At 43.4% G+C, this 15,950-nt stretch overlaps 1 protein-coding gene across 3 annotated transcripts in view; it reads left to right on the top strand.

Annotated features, from left to right (window-relative positions):
• Positions 1–15,950, top strand: part of EPHB1 (EPH receptor B1) — a 438,525-nt gene that overhangs the window by 280,853 nt on the left and 141,722 nt on the right. For all 3 annotated transcript variants that reach the window (XM_023538823.2, XM_010599498.3, XM_064277288.1), the window contains one exon: positions 12,852–12,976. In XM_023538823.2, the coding sequence (XP_023394591.1) occupies positions 12,852–12,976 (125 nt within the window). The remainder of the gene's footprint in view (positions 1–12,851; positions 12,977–15,950) is intronic.

Raw genomic sequence — 15,950 nt, 5'->3', positions numbered from 1 at the left:
CTCATTTCCCAGGTGACAGTGGTCTGGGTCTACACCTTGGGTCAGGTGGATGATTTCCCAATGAAGAATCCCCCTCCTCACCACATCAGACGTAATGTCAGAAGTAAGGGCCTCCTCTATAAACCCACATCCGCAGACAAGCCCCCACTTCCCCACCCTTGCTGTCAGCTGTCAGCTGTCAGCTGTCAGCTGTCAGCTGTCAGCTGTCAGCTGTCAGCTGTCAGCTGTCAGCCCCACCCACCCTCACTCTGCCTTGGTTTAGACCCAAACCCTCTGTGAATGCGTCAGTGAGGAGGGGAGGAAGGCTTGGCCTGTGGCTCCCTGCCTGGGGTATGAGGCTGACGCAGTCACCCAAGTCTGAAACCCTCACTTTCTCACTAGCTCAGACTTCACTGAGCTCTATCTAAGACAATGCTCAGCCAGTATTCTACAATGTCAGCCTGATGCCAAACACTCAAGGAAGTCCCCTGGCCCCAAGTGACTCCGAGGTGGCATGAGAGGAAGAGAAGGACAGGGGCATCTCACGACAAAGCGCAGAGAATGCTAACAAAAAGCCAATATCCATAATAGGGGAAAACAATTAGAAAAATAATTAATTCTGCTTTTGTATTCATATCCAGTCTCCAAACTCATTGCTTATTTGTTTAATCTACTCTGAGCAGAAGTGTTACTGCACCAAAAATATTTAATGAGCCAGACTTCCTAATGTAAAATTCAAGCACATTTGTGCAGTGAAATGAGTTTTCATCAATAGAGGGAGAACCTGTTGTCCAAGCAGTACCTTCTCAGCAAAGAAAGTTACTTGCTGGGATAGAAATGTCAGCGGAAACACAATTTATCTGTGTGCAAATTGTTCTTTGTCATCAGTACTAGTGGGCCTGAAGTCTTTAGTGACATTTGAATACAGACTTGGGGTTGTTTCTAAGGATATTTCATATGAGGAAAAAGCCCACCACCAACCCCTCACACCTCATGTCATCACCCAGACATTTTAGGATCTCATATCATTTAATCTGAGGCCTCAAGCGGACATCTGGAGATTTCCCAGCATTTACAGATCGCTCTGTGAGCCCCTTGAGGGGTGGAGATAGACAGAAAGGAAATGGGCTGGCTTCATGGTTTAGGGGCCCCCACTTCTGATTCACCCAGAGCAACTCTGAATTTTTCTGTTTTACACTGTATGCTTCAGGGAAGCTTTTGTTTGAAGAAAGCATTGCACAGCTTAAATAAAGCTTGAAAGCCACTAAAATTAGGATAACATTGAAGCTGAGACATCCATTAGATTAGGGTGGTCCCCTTCTTCCTGGTTTCTGGGTCTACACCATACAGAAGCATTCTGTTCTCATTCCCCCTAGTACCACTATACCCAGACCCTATCCAGCTTCCTCCCTGAGATGGAAGCCAGAGAATAACAACCCTGCTTCTCCATCTTCCCCTCCATTCTTCTTTGAAGGCAAATATACATGTTTGGTAGAACAAAGTGATTTTTCTGGCCCCTTTTACTTTTGAGGTCTTTAGGAAAAAGCCCACAATTAAGCCAGTAAGAGCAAACTTTTCTTGAACATCTATTATGTACTAACACAGTGAGGAAGAGTCTAAACCATGATTTTAGCTTTAAAGAGTTTGTACCATGACGGAGACCGGAGGTGAACACCTGGAAAGTTAGATCCCAGCGCACTGTGTCCAAAGGTGGTGATGACAGCCCAATGAGAATGATAAAAAATAAGGGCTTTGACCTTAGAATAGGCACCCTGGTGGGCATGGTCTGCAAGGCTAGCCAGAGAAGTCTGTGGCTTGATCTGTGCCTTGAAAGTTGGCAGGGTTATGAAGAGATGCATCCAGAGAAGGTGGCATTACAGGTAGATTCCAAAAACCGAGTTTTCCTGGGACATGGTGAGTAGAGGGGTCAACAAGAGCAGAGAATTCCTGAGAGGGAGCAGTGGGAGGTAGCCTCAAGGGGTCCGTGGCTGCCACACTGCTAAATGTTGAAGAGGAAGTTAAGACTTTTTCCAGTGGGGAGGCATTGAAAGTTTTGGGGTCATCAGAAAATCTTGGGCAAAATCAAGCTTTAGAAAGATTAATCTGGTTGCAGTGTAGTTGAAATGAAGATGCTCAAATGTGGATGAGTCAAGACCATATAAAAAAGTGTAAGGAGAGCCAGGTGGAGACTAGGAGAAAGGCAATGGCAGAGCCAGGAAAGTACCCATGACTCTTGGGCCATGGGTCATCCCTCCTCAGAGTCACGAGGTCGTCTTATTCTCAAGGACAAAATGCCCGATCATTTACTTTGGAGGTTACTTCCCAGAAAAGCTCCAGGACATATCATGATGTTACAGGGAAATCATCTCTTTTCTTCACACTCATCTCTGGGGAACCCATCACATAGCCTTCCATTTCTCCAAGCTAGTTCTTATCCATTGCCTCCACCCTGGCTTGTCAACACGTTTATTTATCTCCTCAAAGATATTTATCAAAAAATTCCCAAGGCTGTCTCTGGATCTTGAAGTTCACATTTACCTTGGGTAACTGTACCCAGGAACTGGTCTGCATATGTGGACAGGAGTAGACTGAGAAGAAGAGTTTTGGGCCATTGCCAAGTCCCTTGGCCTACCAGGCTGGATTTAATGGGGGCTAGGAAAGAGCAATAGATCATGCAGGGCACATCCTCAGACCATTTAGAAAATGTGTAACATAAGGATTAATATCACATTTCACAGTTGAAGAATTTGAGGCTCAAAGAAGTTAAGTAACATACCCATGATCACAGAGTAAGCAGATGACAGAGCCAAAATATGAACCCACCCCTCTCTGCAGCATCGGTAGTGCTTTAGCCATAGCCCTTCTTTATTTCTGCTAATTCCTGCTGCCCTGGGTTAGGTCCCTAGGCTCCTTATTATTCCTTACCCTGCCTCATTTTCCTCATAGCTGGGGTCTACAGTATAGATTAGAGATGGTAGTCCAAAGATAGTGTGCCTGCTAAATACTATCCTAGAAAGAATAGAAGAGATTAACATTACTAAGAGATTAACATTACTATATGATCCCACAATTCTACCTCCAGAGATATACTCCAAAGAAGTGAAAACTTGCACGTGGATGTTCATAGCAGCATTATTCATAGTAGCCAAAAAAATGAAAACAATACAAATGTCCATCAACAATGGACAGTTGTCCTAAAAAAAGCAATGCCCATGATTGTAGAAGTGGTTGCTGACAAGGGAGAATATAGAAAACTAAAGATACAAGGGAAAAATTAGTCCAAAGGACTAATGGACCACAACTACCACAGCCTCCACCACACTGAGTCCAGTACAACTAGATGGTGCCCGGCTACCACTGACTGCTCTGACAGCGATCACAATAGAGGGTCCCAGATAGAGCTGGAGAAAAATGTAGAACAAAATTCTAACTCACAAAAAAAGACCAGACTTACTGGCCTGACAGAGATTGGAGAAACTCTGAGAATATGTCCCCTGGATCCTGGATACTGTTTTAGCTCAGTGATGAAGTCACTCCCGAGGTTCACCCTTTGGCCAAAGATTAGACAGGCCCATAAAACAAAACAGACTAAAGGGGCACACCAGCCCAGGGGCAAGAATGAGAAGGCAGGAGGGGACAGAAAAGCTGGTAATAGGGAGCCCAAGGTCAAGAAGGGAGAGTGCTGACATGTCGTGGGGTTGTTAACCAATGTCATAAAACAATATGTGTATTAACTGTTTCATGAGAAGCTAGTTCTGTAAATCTTCATCTAAAGTACAATGAAAAAAGAACAATTGAGGACCTCCCACCAAAATAAATAATGGATAAGTCTTGTGAATGTGCTATGCATGCTGTAAATATTATACAAATTAAAAGAACACTGCAATTAGAAAAAAAAAGAAGTGGTTGCTGAGCTTCAGATGTATACTGTTGAGACTAGGGCAGCGAGAACACTCTGAAGGATCATTGTGAGGCTTCCCCCTCATATGGAAGGACCTGGGAAGGTTACCCCAACCCCACCCAGCATGAGTTATTGTGAGGGGGGCATGAACAACCCTTCTATGGACCGTCTTGGTAATTTTAGATATGAAAGTCCCCCTGACTGGAGAGACCATTTATCTTCCAGGAGACTTGCTAGGGTTGTCACCTGAGCCAGGGTAGAGGAGACTCAGCTGTGAGTTTCACCGCAGCTCCTGGGGCAGCTGAGAGGTGGGCTCAGAGTACAGCTGTCATTGGCATGATTTCCACCCTCAGAGCAGCATTGTTTTCCCTTATAATGAGATGAAATTTGCTGAACTCTGAAATCCAAGTTTCATATTTTTATAACCTCTTTGTCTTAGTTATGTAGTGCTGCTTTAACAGAAATACCACAAGTGGGTGACTTTAACAAACAGAAATTTACTTTCTCACAGTTTAGGAGGCTAGAAGTCCAAATTCAGGGTGATAGCTCTAGAGGAAGTCTTTCTCTGCCTGTGGACTCTGGGGGAAGGTCCTTGTCTCTTTTCAGCTTCTAATCATTGGCTATCATGGTGATCTTCATTAGCATGGCACCCATCTTCTCTTATCTCTGCTTGCTTGCTTCCTTGTTTTACCTATTCTTTTATTTCTTAAAAGAGGTAGACTTAAAATACGTAAGATGGGATCTTACTGTAAATTGCATTGCTTTGATTCTTGTGAAAGCGAGCATCTATCTCCTCATAATTTTTGTGTCAATTTAGGGTTTGTCTTCACAGAATTGCCTAGATATATCCTTTGCCCATTTTTCTTTTGTGTTGTATGAGTTTTTCATGTTAATGGTGGGAAGACCGGAAGAGTATACATTTTTATCACATTCAAGGACACCCAAAAACTCAAAATAGGCAAAAAAAAAGGGGGGGGGTAAGTCCTCAACAGAACATGTTGGGTGGCCAACTTTAATGTACAGATGAAGCAGCTTTGTAAGGAGCCCATGATGCTAAACTAATGCTGCCAGACCGAAGAGATACTGCTCCAGCAGCAGTTCTGTTACTGTTGTTGTGTATCATAGACTCGATTCTGACTCATAGTGACCCCATGTGAAAGAGCAGAACTGCCCCATAGGGTTTTCTAGGCTGTCATCTTTAGGGCGCATAATGCTACGTCCATCTCCTGTGGAGCAGCTGACTAGGTTCTAACCATCACCCTCTTGGATAGTAGTGGAGCATTTAACCGCTGCACCACCACGGCTCATCTAGTGCGCATACCTATAATCAAGTTCTCTTCAGTGTGGAAGTAGGATCATTGTTCAATGTTTCTCAAAGTGGGACTAGTATTAAGGGTGATAGATTATTTTAGGTGTTAGAAACAAACAAAAAAACACCACCATTGAGTCAATTCCAACATAGAGAGACCCTATAGGACAGAGTAGAACAGCCTCATAGAGTTTCCAAGGCTGTAAGTCTTTGTAGAAGCAGACTGCCACATCATTCTCCCATGGAATGGCTGGAAGGTTTGAACTGGCAACCTTTCAGTTGGCAGTTGAGCACTTTAACCGCTGGTCCACCAGGGCTTCTTAGGTGTTAGAAAGATAAGGCTTTAAAGAGCATAGAAGCAGAGAGACAATTACTCTTTTTTCGTTTCTCTTTCAAGCCTTTTAATTGCATCAGAGGGAAAAATCTCAGCTGTCAGGATGCCTTTTTTTGACCATGTGTTATCTTTCAATCATATAGTCAAAAATAGATAAAATATAATGTATGCCTCTTATTATATACTTGTGAATTCAGTAAACATTGTATGGTATGGTTTTGTAGCTCCTTAAACTTTGTATAAAAGTAATTTGGGAATAGTTAATGGTGAAGGTTGAACAGCATGGTGAGCATAATTAATGTCACTGAACTGTTCATAGGGAGATTGCTGAAATGGCAAATGTTATGTTACCCATACCACAATTAAAAAAAAGAGAGAGATCGACTTAAAATACACCCTACTAATACTGCCTCATTAAAATAACAAAGGAAACTCATTCACAAATGAGATTATAACCCCAGGTATAGGGGTTAGGATTTACAGAGCATGTTTTTGAAGGACAGAATTCAATCCATAACACTCTTCAAATATTTGTTGCTGGAAGCTGCCATCAAGTCAGCTTCCGACTCATGGCAATTCCATGCACAGTGCAATGGCCCAGTCCTGTGCCATCCCCATTGTGTTGTGAATTTGACCTTTGTGATCCATATAAACCAGGAAGAAAACAGCTGCCATCAAGTCAGCTCTGACTCATGGCAACCGTGTGTGTGTTGAAGTAGAACTGTGCTCCGTAGTGTTGTCAATGGCTGATTGATCAGAAGTAGATCTCCAGGCCTTTCTTCCAAGGTGCCTCTGGGTGGACTTGAACCTCCAACTTTTCTGCTAGCGGCCAATCGTGTTAACAGTTTGCACCACCCAGGGACTTGTCATCCATATAGATCTAACTAAGTTTTGAATGGTATGTGTTTAGCCATTACTTTCCTTAAAACTACTTCTATATAATTTTTGTCTTAAATAAAATGTTTTAACATAATAAACTCTTTATCATTTATTATTAAATCCCAAAGTAGATTATGGTTAAAACTGCTGAAAGAATTATTTTAACACAAAAATCAATTAATGCATTCTGAAATAACTTTTAATAAGCAAAGATAATGCATGAGAACTTAGTAATGATTCTAGAAAAAGCATCAACTCATTTTCACATTTTGGAATCTGAGATGCCTAATTGTTGGGGAAAATGCCCATATCAGGTAAGGAGAACAAAATGACTAAGAAGAAAACTTTGAGAATGAATGAGTCAGTAACTGAACTAAAAGGACAAGGAATGCCAAACACATACAATGTATTGCACAGGTGGACCTGTGATGTAACAACAAGGCTTCTGCACACCAGGACTCTAGGGTCTGGATTTGGGGTTGTTAACTTTTGAGACAAATCTACACTACCCACCCAGTCCTGGCCTGAGTCTCATGGGTTGCAGGTCCCAAGGTCTCGTCTGGGGCCCTTTTTCATAAACAGAGTCCTGGGTAGGCTGGTGATCTGCCAGGCCCATCCCCGATGCCCTTGGCAGTGACTGGTTTGGGCCAATATTTGTCCCATGTCACCTGTGTACTGCGCTGAGGCCACCCCATCCCGGCCATTTGTCTACATCTCATTTGTCAGTTCAGGCAAGAATATTCTCTGCACTTTCCCTGCTGTGTGCGATGTACTATCTTGGATCTGTCTGCTTCAACAGAAGTTTGGGAATAAGGTCTCACCGAAGTCTTCACTGGCAAAACCTGAAACAGAGGACTAACTCACTCAGTCTGCCTTCGTTTTTCTCCCTCCCAGACCTCCCTGACCAATGAAGTTTAAGCCTCTTTCTGCTTCTGACACATTTAAAAGGCCTCTTATTATGGGCGCAGACTCTTATCAGACACTCCTGTTGCTGATTCTGTTTGAACCTTAGTTAATTTTCCCTCAGTGCCCAACATGACACTCTTCATTCGTTCCCTCTCCTCTTTGGATCCCAAGTTCCTGTTGTGTCAGCCTCTTAATTTTGCTAAGAAAGGGTGCAGAGGAATTTTGGGTCTGTCTGGGTTTTTTGAACATCTTCCTTTTAGACCAAACACATCTTTCTTAAGCCTTCAGTACCTTTTTTCCAAATAGCCCCTAAACTAATTCTTCCTTCTTATATTTTCTAACCAAATCCAGACCGGTTGCTGTTGTGTTGAATATGTGTCAGAGTAGAGCTGTGCTTCATGGGGTTTTCGGTGGCTGATTTTTCAGAGGTAGATTTCCAGGCCTTTTTTCCATGGCACCTCTGGGCGGACTTGGACTTCCAACCTTTCGGTTGACAGCCAAGCACATTAATTGTTTGCACTACCCTGAAGAAGAGTTCAGATTTGTTTCCTTGCTAAATTTGAATAATTTTGTGAACTCTTGATTTTCATTTCCTTCTCCAAATAGAATGTTTAATTTAGTCAAAAGCCTTATGAATACTTGTGAGGGAGAGAAAATATTACTTCGTCTGAGGATGCAGGTTTGTAGAGAAAGGTGGGACTGACCAGGACTTACAGAAACCTCTGTGTTCTTGGGTCACAGGGGCTGTTTCTTTGAATTGATCTTCCCATCTCTCTTGAATCTGCTTTAGTTCTGCTAGAAGTTGGCATCTGAGTAGATCCTGGTGCTTGCTTTTATTTTCTGTTTTGTTTAAAGGTTTTATAGCACCTAAAACACCAACTCCAGAGATGGCATTTGCACATAGAAGGAAAGAAACAAAAGAACCATTGTAGATAATCACAATGGCAGAGCACCAAATATAAGCTGCCCTGATTTTCAAGAAGAAGTACTTTCTTACTTTCTCTCATGTGCTAAAACCCATTTCAATTAAAATGTAAAATATTTAGAGTGACCTGCATGAGAATTAAAAGCCTGGCATGGGGTCTGTGACTATTGTGGCATTGCTATAAATCTGAGAGATGGCAGGCATGGGGCAGTGATGACTGGCATCCTCTGACAGCTTCTCCAGGATCTGTGAGCTGCTGATGGGCTGCATAGAGAGGTCATTGCCATCTGTCATAACAGGAGGGATACCTCTCCATGGATTTTGGCTATTGATTGCTCTGTGATCGCCTCTTTACGATCTGACCCGCAACTGAACTCCAAGGACCTTAAGGACAGGGCTGTGACTTGCTTGTCCCTCTGTTCCCAGTGCTTAGACCAGGCCTGGCTCAGTGTTCGAAGAAGAGTGAAATCCATCAAATTCTTTGTATTGTTAGAATTAATCTTTCCAATTTTTAGTGCATGATGCCTCAGCTCTCAAGGCAGATTGATCCTGAACACCAATGTGGTACTCATCTAATTAACAACTTGTAAGTTGTGTTTCCCGAGCCCGAGCTCTATCCTGTACATTGTAGGAGGTGGGCAAGGTTGTCAGGAGTGTTTTGTCCATCGCCTGTCTGGCTGCATCTATCAGGATCACCAAATGACCTGGACTGACTTCCGGATTCTGCCTCACCTTCCCTGAGCCTCCTTTCTCCTCTCCCATGGTGCTCAGAATGCAGGACAAGGTCTTGTGAAAGGTGACAACATGCCATCCACACTGTTAACCATTTAGTCTGTTGCTAAACTGGGGGGGCTCAATTCTTAGTTTCATTTTACTTGACTCAGCAGCAGCATTTAACACATCTCTCACCCTAGGAACTCTTATTTCCACTTGGTTCCTAGGTGATCACATTCTCCTGCTTTTTCCTTCTACCTCACTGGCCTTTCTCAGACTGCTTTGCTGTTCCCTCATCTCCCAAATCTTAATGTCGTCTTCTATTTATATTCATTCTCTTGGTGATCTCTTTCAGTTTCATGGCTTTATATGGTGTTGAGATGTTGATGCCTTTATCTCCAAATATTTTATCTACAGTCCGGACCTCTTATACATCCACTGGCTCACTCGGCTTCTATTTTTGTGTATCTAAAGGAGCTCTCACGCTTAACAGATCCAAGCCGAGCTCCTAGGCTTTCTGCCAACACCACTTCTACTGAAGTCTTCCCTGATTCCAGTTGATGGCAGCCCCACTCTTCCAGGTGCTCAGGACAAAAATCTTGGATTCATTTTGATTCTTCTGTTTCTTCCATGCCCCACATCCATCAAGGCATTCTAAAGATGTCCAGAATTTGACCACCTCCACTCCTCACCACCTCTACTGCTATGAGCCTGATCCAATTAAGCATTATCTAGAAGCTGGATTATTGCAATAGCTTTCTGATAGGTCTTTCTGCTTTTCCACAGCCACCTGCATTCTATTTGCAACCCAGCAGATGTGATACTGTTAATGTGAAAGTCAGATCATGTCACTCCCCTGTTCACAACCCTCCCCTCACTCCCCATTTCATCAAAGTAGAAGCCAAAATCCTTTTAGCATCTTGCACGGCCCTACTCTCCCCTAACCTCATCTCAGCTCCAGTCCTACTGGCCTCTTTGCTGTTCCTCTGAAGCGCGCGGCCACTCCCAGATCTGAACCTTGGTCCTGGCTGCTCCATCTCAAATGCTCTTCCCCCAGGTATCTGCCTGGCTCCCTCCCTTACTACCTTCAAGTGTATGCTCAAGTATCACCTTCTCAGGGAGGCCCTCCCTGACCTCATGGTTTAAAACCGCAGCCCTCTCCAGGCCTCTAGTATTCTGGCATTTCATAGCTCTTCTACCTTGCTTTATTTTTTAAATAGCTTTTAACATACCTTGTGGTTTATGCATTTACATTTAGTCTCCCAACCCCTCCACTAGAAAGTAAGCTCTGTGACAGAAGAGAATTTTATTGTGTTCACTATTGTATCTCTAGAACCTAGAATGGTCACTGGCATATGGTAGATGTTCAATAAATATTTGTTTAGTTAATTAACTAACTAATTAATTAATTATAAACCTGGGCCATGATACTAAGCTGGGAGGAAGAGAAAATACAGTTGATGGCTGAATCAGGATCCCAAATTATTTCAATTTGCTAGATTAATAGGCCAAATTTAACACTATAAAGGTAGAGAGATACATGTAAATCCCTGTCTTAAAGCCAAAAGCCAAAGCCAACTCCATGACAAAAGATGAGGAGCATACCGTGGGAACACCTCAATGTTGGATTTGACTCTGATTTCAGAATCAAACAGCAGGTATATGCTGTTGATCCAAAGGTCACGTTAATAAGGGGGGTAATACACAGATCATGGTAGACATTAGTTTTACTCTAATCTTTGCTGCTCAAAGGGCAGAGAAAGAATTGGATTCACCTCTGGGTCTCACACCTAAAGATGGATGTAGGTAACATGGGTCCTCTTTGGAAATGAGCCACCTTGGGTAGCAGCATTTCATGGGAGTAATGTTCATAGTAATTGGCCATTCTTTTTAGCAGGAACAATTCAGGGTAGACCTACCTAGTGGAAGAAGACAAATTTTAGGTTAGGATAAGGAAGATGTACAGAAGTGGTGAGTAGGACCCAAGTATGGAGCAGCAGTGCCCAGAGACAGGGAGCCTCCCAACACTGGAGGAGCTGGACAGTGAATCTTCGAGAGGGAAATTTTAGGGGGGGGGGGGGGCGAGGATTTAGGACTGGATTAATTCAAGTTCTCCAAGAAAGCTATGATCCAGTACTATGAGGTAAGCCAGCTCCCCCTTCAGTCTTGCAAGACACCAAGACGGGATTTGCTGTGTGGGAGATTTATGTGAGGGAAGATGGGGTGGGAGTCAGAAGAGGCTGAGAGAGGATTGGGCCACAGGAAGGGGAGGAAGGTGGATTGGGTAGGAAGAGACTTAGACTGTTGTGCTGTCCAAGAAAGCATTGGTGAGGGCAGTGGGGAGTCCTTGAACCGAAGTTGCCCATCAAAGGAGCCCTCATAGTATCCCTGCCAAGCTTAGTAGTTGGCTGAGAGCAGCCTGTGGGAAGATGACTTCTGTGTGAACAAAATAATGGATCTCAGAGCCAAGCAGCTGAGGACCTTAGTCAGTTACACTCCCAGGAGTGGATCTGAGAGGCTCATTTTCATGGTCAACACCAGCTCTCAGATGGGAACTATGCTAACTTGTCCTCCAAGTCTCAGGTGCACACTGGTTCTAAGTCCTCAGCTCAGCACTTCTCACACTGGGCTCTCTCTGTTGGCACCCCTGGGCTGTGAGCAGCTTCAGAACAAATGCTCTGCATCGCCACCCCCAGGCACAGTGGCCAACACACAGTAGGTACTCACTGAGAGCTCAATGAATGGTGGAGAATGTAGTGACCAGGGCCCCTGCCACCCGGAAGAGTACTCTGTAATTTAAGGTCCAGATTTTGGAGGAGAATCTGTTAAATTGAGGATAGTAAATGTCACTCTTCCACAGTTCCCAGAGAAACCCTTGTGAAGTGGAGTTCAAGTGAGGAAACAAACTTCATCACTGCAGAAGTGCCAGGACTGAATGGAACAGCCTGAGCAGAGCACATACTGAAGCCTCATTCATTACCCACCTCTTCCCCTAGAAAGACAGCCCTCATTTATTATTTCCAGACTGTTTTCATTTTACTTATACCATGTGGTAAATGTTGAATTGGGAAATAAACAGTATTATTTCCTAACAGATTTTGGAATCATTTTGCAGATTTTGGAATTATTATCCTGTTTCCAAATGTTTGGTTTCTGTATCATTTCTTCATTTGCGAGCTCCTTGTTTCAAATGTCCTCATGTGGAAAACTCTTGACAGTACCTCTGTTGTTGGTCTGCTTTCATGTCTTCTTAAGAGATATTCTTCTCTTCCTTTTGGAGTACAGTAAAATCTTGCATGGAGTTTCAGAAAGCGATTTTTGCTAGAACATTCCTTCATATTGCATAATAATTCTGCACTGATCACTTCCACTCTCTGGCTGTCATCCCTTGCCTCCAGTTTCTCTTCTCTGCTATGTCTCAGCACATTACCTCAAGACTGAGATTCTTTCTACACCTTTTTATCTTGCTCTACTCCTGCTCAAAAACATTCCATTGCTCCTGTTTTCCTACTGTGCAATGCCTAGTCTCCTTGTCCTGGTTGTCATTACCTCCCTAATTGTCTCTGGCTTCCCCAGGCCACATTGTTTTCCTTTGATTTGTCCAGCCAATCCTTGTTTTGGTCAAGCCATTTTCTTCCCTGCTTATGAAAACACCATGCCCATCCTCACCCCTGCCCTCTCCCACATTCTCTTCTCCTGAATTATCACCTTATCTCTCCTTTTTTATCCAAACTCCGCTTATTCTGCAAGACCCAAGAGAAGTTCTACAGATCAGGCTCTGCTGAAGAAGACAGGGCAGGGTTCAAACCCAGTGGCATTTCTCTCCCTGCCTGTCTCCAAAAGATGGCACTTGTCATGTAATCAGGAGCCTGTTTATCTTCCCTGTTTCTTCCTCTCTCCACAGCCCCTTCCACTGTTCCCATCATGCACCAAGTCAGTGCCACCATGAGGAGCATCACCCTGTCCTGGCCCCAGCCGGAGCAGCCCAACGGCATCATCCTTGACTATGAGATCCGATACTATGAGAAGGTGAGCCAGCTCCCCTTGCAAGTTTGCAAGATCCAGGGCCAGCTACTGTTCCATGGGTGATGGGAAGCTGAGGCTATAAGGAGGCAGGGTGGAGGAATTCTTGAGGGAGGGGGATGTGGTGATGGAGGCCAGGGGATCCCTGCAAAAGCCTCAGCCCACACACTTTCTGCACTGACTGAGGAAAGAAACTTCCAACCCTCTGCCCTGCTGTCTGAACAGCTCACTGGGATGGCATGGGCAGAAACAAACTCATTTTCCTCTTCACAGGTTTGCTATGCTATTGCAGACACTACAGAACTGCCAGGTGGCCCCTAAATCTTCAAAAGATTTTGTGGCTTTGTACTTAGGTGGTTCTCAGACTTTTTGATCATGTATCTCCAGTGTAAGTTTTACAAATTCTATGTATGCACGTACTACTGCACTAATAAATTTATGGAGGTTAGAAAACATGTAAATGAAACATGTTAGAAAACATGTAAATGGAAATTTAAAAGGATGAGATAAAAATTAGTAGAAATAGAAATTTATATATTATCATCCTTGACTGCTTTTTAGCAGCTGTTGCTGGGGGCTCCGGCAGGGCATGTACTGCCAAGAAAAAGGAAAGGGGACCCTCTGGAGTTGGTCCTTGGTCTCTCTGTGGGGGAAGGAGAGCCTCCCTCCCACCATGGTGGACTGAAGCATTTGCAAAATCTCAGGAAAAGACAGTGCTTTCTATACTGACCCAACACATTATTTGTAAAAACACACGATTCACTCATTTATTTTTTTCAGCAAATATTTATTGAGTGCCTACTTACTCTTTGTCAGGTACTATTCCACATGGTGGTTAAGAGCTACGGCTACTAACCAAAAGGTAGGCAGTTCAAATCCACTAGGCACTCCTTGGAAACTTGGGGCAGTTCTGTTGTCTTATAGGGTTGCTATAAGTCAAAATCGACTTGATGGTGATGAATTTTTTTTTTGTTTGTTTATTCTGGGTGTATTAGTGATCAGATCAGAATATCTCTGCTCTTAAGGGCCTTACTTTCCAACACAGGAAGACAGACAGTAAGTAAGGAAATCATATGTTAAAAGATGATTAATGTAAAGGAAAAAAAGAAAAAGCAGAACAAGGTAAATGGGATCAAGAATGTCAAGTCTGGAGGAGGACCAAGTTATAGAATTAAATAGAATGGTGAAGTTAAGCCTCTTTGAGGAGGTAAGATCTAAGTAAAGGCCTGAGGGAGGTGAGGCTGTTGTGAAGTAGATACCTGGGGGAGGGAGAGGCAACAGCCTATGCAAAGACCCTGAGGCAGTATCAAAATTGATGATTCATGCAGCAGGAAGGATATGAGCATGACTGACGTGAGACAAGCAATGGAGAAGTAGAGGTGAGAGAGGTAAGAGGGGAAGTGATTTGGGCCTTGAGTACTTGAGCTTTTCCACTGAAATGGGAAGCCATAGAAGGGTTAGGAGCACAGAAGGGTCATGATCTGACTTATATTTTAAAATGGTCAGTCAGGATGCTCTTTTGAAAATAGACCTGCTGTATCTACAATCATCTAAGCCAAGGATGATGGCAGTTTGAATCAGATGGCCAGCAAAAATTAATAAATTTCCACGTATATAAACTAAAGGTAGAACCAACAGGATTTCCAACAGGTTGGATTTTGGGTGTCAGGGGTTTATGACTTGAGCCACTAGAAGGGTGTAGCCACTGTTGATTGAAAAGGGGTCAGTTGTGGGCAGAGCATGTTTCTAGAGAGTTCAGTTCTATGTCTAAAATGTCTGTAAGGGGTGGAGATGTGAAGTAGGCAGGTAGACATACACATCTGGAGAGAAGGAGAGAGAACTGGGTTGGAGATGTCCATTTGAGCGTTGTCAGCATATAGACGGCATGGAAAGCCATGAGCCTAGATGAGATCATCAGTGGGTCAGTGGAAATAAGAAGAGGACCAAGGACAAAGACAATGTTGAATAGTGGACCAAGACTGCATTGGGAAGCAGGATTCCTATGTTCTAATGCGATGCAGTCATGGTCAAATTATTTAACCACTCTGGGTTGCAGTTCTCACACGTGTAAAATGACAGCAATTTGCCTCTCCGAAAGCAGAGGGCAAGGTGGATCCCCAATTTGGTTTGTGAGGAGGAGTGCCCTTAGCCACTGTGGCTGAACTTGAAAGCCAGGTGGAGGACCAGGCATAGTTCTCTAATATTTAGAGAACACAGGGTTTTTTTAGACAGTAATTCAGAAAAGTAAGTGAATTTGGGGGTAATTTAAACTACCTTGATTCATAAGAACCCAAACCTATTTCTGTTGAGTTGATTACACATCCATTTGACTTTGAATTTGAGGCCCTGGTTGTTCAATGGTTAAGTACTTGGCTGCTAACTGAAAGGTTGGTGGCTCAAACCCACCCAGCAATTCTGTGGGAGAAAGACCTGGCCATCTGCTCCTGTAAAGATTATGGCCAAGAAGACCCTATGGGCAGTTCTGCTCTGTCACATGGAATCACTAGGAGTCGGAATCAACTCCACAGTGCCTACCAACAACATACGCTAGATATTTTTGTCAGTTAATAAGTTTTGACTTACCAAAATGTTTTGACTGAGGCACCATATCCGTTTGGACCAATTGACCAGAAGGTCTCATTTTGTTACCAAAGTTGACTAAGGGTTCCATACAGCATCATGTGTGGCCAGTATATGATGTGCTGTCAGAGTCTTCAGCAAGGTTCTACCCATCCTCCCTTTTCACACATACATGAACTTTTAGCCCTGTTGAAATAATAATTCATCTCAGAAAAATAATAATGATTTTCCCTAGTGTGCACCTATTGAATGGCTTGGACTTCATAAACATTATCTAACTTTCCGCTCACAACCCAGTGTGGCAAATGTTAGTATCATTGGTATGACTAAAGAAACTTACCTACAAAGTTTAACAAAACACTTGCCCAAGGTCACTGAGTGAGGAAACTAGCCTGAGTTC

The sequence above is a fragment of the Loxodonta africana genome, chromosome 26 (genome assembly GCF_030014295.1).
Source record: "Loxodonta africana isolate mLoxAfr1 chromosome 26, mLoxAfr1.hap2, whole genome shotgun sequence".
NCBI classification, from domain to species: Eukaryota; Metazoa; Chordata; class Mammalia; order Proboscidea; family Elephantidae; genus Loxodonta; species Loxodonta africana.
This window is presented reverse-complemented; position numbering and strand designations above follow the sequence as displayed.